The sequence below is a fragment of the Corvus brachyrhynchos genome, unplaced genomic scaffold, assembly GCF_000691975.1.
Source record: "Corvus brachyrhynchos isolate BGI_N302 unplaced genomic scaffold, ASM69197v1 scaffold281, whole genome shotgun sequence".
NCBI classification, from domain to species: domain Eukaryota; kingdom Metazoa; phylum Chordata; class Aves; order Passeriformes; family Corvidae; genus Corvus; species Corvus brachyrhynchos.
In genome coordinates this window covers 1,019,903-1,025,902 of record NW_008236509.1, presented here as the reverse complement: position 1 = coordinate 1,025,902, position 6,000 = coordinate 1,019,903, and the positions used below count along the sequence as shown (strand labels likewise).

Genomic DNA, 6,000 nt, shown 5'->3' with positions numbered 1-6,000 from the left:
CCCTTTCATTTTCCTTCCTGGCTTTCAGCATTAAAAAGTTAGGTTAATTCTGTGTTCTGGAAGGCCACAGGATATCACAAGGCAAGCTCAAGTCCAGACTAAGGGACGTTTTCATGGAATAATGTTGTAATTAAGGAAAAGATGCAGTAATATGAAATTCTGCAAAGCAAAGGGAATAGTTCATCTTCAGAAATTGTATTTCTTAATACATGCAATTTGTACTGCACTACTGTAGCGGGTTCAGTTTGCCGTGATTATATAATGTCATGACACTCTAGAAAAAACTATTCAGAATATTTAACTGAACAAATAAATTATCTGAATTATACTAAAAATACATAAAAGCTTTCCCCTCAGGATAATTGTTTATGCAGCGTACTATGATAACATCAAAATTACTGCAAACGAATCATTCCTGAATCCAACCAGACCTACCAAAACAAACCAGGGAAAAATGAAAGTAGTTCAAAACTAGCCCCAAAGAAAGACTATTCCAAGCTAAAGGAGTAATTTTATCAAAACTTTAGTAGATGCAAATCAGTTTCTCTGTAAGAAATTCTTTATCTATTACTATTACAATCAGAGTTTCTGGATTGACATGAAAACCTTTGCCTTTCAAAATATTTATCTTACATCCTGCTATTCTTTAATTATTATTCTGTTAGCTATAAAGCACAGGAGGGTACAAAGCATTGTTGAAATTATTTATTTTTATGACAATTTTATACCACTTAGGCTCTTATACTGAAATTGTTCGGACATCTTCATGTCAGCCGTATGTCTCACTGTACCCACTGTATTTCAGCTGGTGAATTAAATTGTCCATATCAAGTATATTTGAATTTTCTTTACAGTCAAATGACCAGGGCTTTTCAGGTTTGTTAGTCTAAATAGTAACAGAAATATGCTGTTTTAACCACATTAAGTAAGTGCATTGTGAAACAGGTGCATCAGCAGCAGCAGATGCAACTATGTTCCTTTCACTGGAAGACAACTCAGCTTGCTCTCCAGGGAACACTATCAATACATGTAAATAGATATTCATTTTCTTTAAAACAAAAAAGCAAGACACTTTTCAAATACGTAATCACTTATTACAAGATCAAAATTAGGCTAGATTTTGCTGAGCATCACATCCTGTCTTTGCACTTTCATTAGTTTTAATTTGACATTATAAACAAGGTTTTCAATACTGTCATTAGACTTTTTTAACACAGCATATGAATTAATAAAACACACAGAATTTCTTTTACGGCACTTAAAAAAGAATACATACATTTTTGCCCTTCTCCTGAACCCTCCTCTGCAGTGTAGGGTTCTGATTTAAAGTACATATACTGTGCTTCTCCTCTGCTCTTGCCACTCTCATCATATTCACTGTCTGTTCCAGAATCTTCTTCTGCTGTGTCCCAGGTTTCCTTCTTCCCCTGATTGGCTTTTGATCTCCTACTACTTGTGATGCTGTGAGAGTCAAGTCCATTAGCCAGGGGGAGGGGGGCATTGTCCACGTTGCACAAAGTGTCACTGCTGTGGCTGGAGCTGAGGATGTCACTGTCCACTGAGCTCGTACTCCTGTCGTTATTGACATCTGAGTCTGACCGCTCCTCGGACTGCAGATTTTCTGGATCAGAAATCTGAATTTGGTTTTCAAGTTCTCTGTTTTCTGCCGATGCTGAAGAGTCTATTTCATTTAAAGGTGACTCAATGTTTTCAAAATCACTGGCTTCTGTGCTTTTGCTGCTGTCTCCATTATCTCCCTCCTGCTGCTGCTGTTGCTGCAGGGACAAGCTTTTAAGTTTTTCAGTGCTTTCTTCCAAAATTGCCTCTACAGATTTCATATTACCTACAGGTCCTTTTACTCTCTCACAAGGTTCATCCAAGTTGCCTGCACCTCCACTAGACTTCTGATAAAGCGCTCGTCTAAGCTGAGATGCAGGAGCTTGCTCTGGCAATGAAACATACACTCTGATTGTGTTTGCATGGCGATCCAAAAGCTTCCACAACTGAGAGTCTGTGTATGTCACGTGACGGTCTAAAGACTCGGAGCTTTCAATAAATACCTGAACAGAAAATACGTGTTGTATCATGTGGCGTTATTTTAAATAAATGCAACAACAGCAAACACAGGATTGAGCACACATTAGAAATAATGCCATCAAGAAACACCACCTTTTATCAAAATGTTAAAATACATGCTGAGAAAAAGATAGACCAAGGAGTCTGTAGTATACAGACTACAGATAATTATTTCACTTTTCCTTGTTTTCATAGGAGTGAACTGTAAGCAGACTGACCAGCTGCAGTAAACACTTATGTTCAGAAGTGGACTCATAAATCACTCCACGTGCACCCTTCAGCTGTGCATAGCACCAGTTATGGGTAGCAATGAGCCCCACCACTGCAGCAGACTGTATCTTTATTTTCTAGTACAGTATCATAAGAAAGTTTTAAATGTATACATGTGCGAGCAGTAGTGCAATTTAAACGTCTCTCTTCCCTTTGTCAAAGGGCTCTAAGGAACTGAATAACAACTCAATGCCGTTGTTTTGCTCAGCTATGAGCCATCAAAACCTTCCCTAATCTTTCTTCATCAAGAAGATTTAACATTGAGCTTAAACTTCAGAGATAGAGGATGTGCAAAATGTGCTAAAAGATGTGCTATTTCTACTCTAGTAAAAAAGGCCAATGTATACATTTAAAATGTTAAAATTATTTGAGTACTAAGTTACTCTTTTTCTGACTGCATTACACAATTATTACTGGAAATACTTATTAGAAGTCTTTCCTGAAAAAATAATATAAATTGTCCAAGGGGAACCTTCATAGTGAAAACTACTGAATTTAAGATGGAAACGAAAACTTGCTTTTAGTTTTGACGCTTGTTTTTTAAGAAGTTTAATACTGAGAGCAGGTACAGCTGTTCAGGTGGGTTAGGAAACACACCCAGGCAGGCTCCATAGCAATACATCTATCTTTGTTTCCTGAGAATGCTTGACTTTTAACAGTCTTTATCATAAGGCTGTTAACCTCAGCATCATTTGTACCAGTAACAGCCAGATGTCTGATTCTCAATCCACTCTCTCTTACATATGCTTGGTTTCATATACAGCCTGGAGTATTCATCAGCACCACCATACTGGGCACATAAACCCCACACACTACAGCAAAATACGTGACACTTATCCATTATTAATTCTATACACATAGATATGCCTTTTACAACACAACGGGTAAGTCTACAAATACAATGAGTGAACAATTTAAAAACCAGAGCATGTACCTTGTTGCTTCTAAAAAAGCCTTCAGCTTTCAGTGTTTTGCTGGAGACGTTCAGAAGACGCAGGTCATTGTAGCACCGTTCCAACACGACCCGCATGGTTTCAGCAGGCAGGTGCGTGGCCTAAAACAAGACATGGACAGGAAGATAACGTGCATTATACATACCTTCAAATACTGAAACATGTACTTCACTTCTGAGATTATTCACAGGGAAAGGAGGTTGGTTTGTCAACTTTGAAATTGCAAAAGACAACATAGGGGGAAACCTCCCAAACCTGTTCAGTCCCAGTGCCTTTCCTCCACCATTTGATATGTAGCAAGTGTCAATTTTTCCAAAAGGTCAGATGCACAAAATGGCCTGGTTTTGCAGAGAACTGGAAAATTGTTAATGACAATGGTCTTATCTTTAATGGAATCAAATGAAAATAAAAAAATATTCTCAAGCAACGGGTTTTGTGCAGTGTTCACTTAATTCTTAATTAGACTAAACTCAAATTGCTGTAATCATATTTTATAACAAGTATTATGAAATTACACCAACCACTGAATTATTTTACCCAGGAATGAGCAAATGCAATCTCTGTCTTCCAATGCAATGGAAGCAGTAGCGTCCCTTGGTTTAAAACCATGTAAAAATCAACTTGCATCTTAGTAACAAGTGGCTGCTGGGATGGAAAGGAGAGATTGCACAAAGAATGTGGACAGTTTTGGATGTTAGGTTTCAAATACTGAAGTCAGTGGGGGAAGTTACACTTTGGTTCAGCTGTGTGGTAACAATTCACTAGCTCTGTCACCAGCTGGACTCTCAGTAAGGTTGTTCAAGCTATAAGGCAAAAAGAACATTATTTTGACTCTTCAGCTTTCCCATAGAAGTTTTTGTTCAGTAAGCTAATAAGTAATATGGCCAGAGAGTGGCTAAGCTTGTGCAGAAGCTGGGATAGAACTCTGGATGGAAGCAAGAAGCAGACTGCTGCTTTCAGCAGGCATGAGCAGATGGACATGCTCAACTCTAACATCTAACTGAACCCTGCTGGACAGAACTCGCAGCATGACCTGCAAAAGGTGCAGGCTCTCATTTTAGGTATGTAAATGATGACGTATTTTCACAGTGACGATGAATGAAAACTCTTTACTACAAGTCCTTGAGGACTGTATATTACCTTTGAAATTAGCTGTTTGAACTCTGAAACTGTTTGATTCAAATAAGCTCGCACACTTATTGGAGGAGCAACAGATTCAGTCTTCAGGTCGACTACATGAACCTTTACCATGACCTCTGCAGGCAGAAGAAAAAAGAAAACAAAGTCACACACAGAGAGAATTCAACAGGCAAAGAAAACACATATATGCTTGTCTGATGTAATGATTAAGGGCTTGCATTAAATACAAACAGTAAGAACTTGAAAAGCAGTCCAATTTCAGAATTACATTTTCCCATCAAATTTCAAGCCAAAAAAGAAAAAGCCTTCCAATTTGACAAATTTTAATATACCTTAGACCTACTTCAACTAGAAACAAGTGAGCAGCACAGCACACTATGTAGTTCTGAATAGCGACTTTGTAAAATTTAGTTTTTCTTCTTCCAACACCTCATACTGAAGCTGTTTTACAGCTTTGGGCTTGTGCCATCACACAATATAGACAAGGATAGACTAAAATCATATATGTAATTACATGTCTTACCACCAGGCTTATAGCACTGGAAAATTTGGTCAGGCCTTCTTGTTTCCAACAGTAAATCAAACATGTACGTTGACTTGACCCCTCCAAGTAACAAACCCATTGGAGTATCCTCCTCTCCTTCGTAGGAGCGCTCCAAGTAGTCATGAAACTCATCGTATTTGACAAGGCGACAGCAGTCCAAGGGAACAGCCTCTTCCAAATCCATTAACTACAACATGCACACACAAAACCCCCCAAACACTTAGTAACAGCTCATTTGTGAGTTTAGTTTTTAACTTGCAAGCTAGAAATATCTCACTGTGTATACATCCAGGAATCCCTTGAATTCACAACAGTCAATTTGGTTTTAGAAAACACATCATAGATATTATATAGACATGCAATAAATACAGATGTTTCCAAATTCAAATACAAGCCTAAATCAACATGCAGAAAAGAGGGACTTTCGAAAAGTATGTACACAAGCACAGGAAGACAGGTCCCAGAAGTATATTCAGAGGGCTACTTTGCCTATCACTTATACCAAATGGCATCTTAGAGGCCTGAGGAAGTCATAGCCACTAATTATCCTCGGTGCATCTCAAGATGTTAACACATCCCTAATCTGAATCTGCCTTGCTGGTACTCTCACAGCCAAAAACATATATGGCAAGAACCAAAGAGTACAAGTAGGTGAGCAAGAATTGATGTCTTGAACTTCTAGCTGTTTGTGGAAGGCAGAGATCAACAGATGCCTTGGTATTCACTCATGGTATTGAACTAGCTACCCAGGAAGATTCTCAAGAACTCTGTTATTAACTATCTAATACAACATTTTGACTGCAATACAAATAAAAGTGTTCACAATTCTTTCAACTTGCTGAGGTCATGGTAAGTCTAACAGCTGCTCTCACTGTCAGATTTTAAAATAAGGGTATGGAAGATCATACTGCCTTTTTAAAGGGCAGGCTGTATCATTCCAATCAGCAATCAGCTGATGGCTACTGGCAGAAAACTTGGTCAATAATGGCCAACTAGAACACCTTTAAAAAAAAACCA

At 38.2% G+C, this 6,000-nt stretch overlaps 1 protein-coding gene across 3 annotated transcripts in view; it reads right to left on the bottom strand.

Annotated features, from left to right (window-relative positions):
- Positions 1-6,000, bottom strand: part of USP47 (ubiquitin specific peptidase 47) — a 50,756-nt gene that overhangs the window by 8,454 nt on the left and 36,302 nt on the right. For all 3 annotated transcript variants that reach the window (XM_017726306.1, XM_017726307.1, XM_008644054.2), the window contains exons 17-20: positions 4,963-5,170; positions 4,440-4,555; positions 3,281-3,400; positions 1,277-2,060 (exon numbers count right to left, since the gene is read on the bottom strand). In XM_017726306.1, coding sequence (XP_017581795.1) covers positions 1,277-2,060; positions 3,281-3,400; positions 4,440-4,555; positions 4,963-5,170 — 1,228 coding nt within the window. The remainder of the gene's footprint in view (positions 1-1,276; positions 2,061-3,280; positions 3,401-4,439; positions 4,556-4,962; positions 5,171-6,000) is intronic.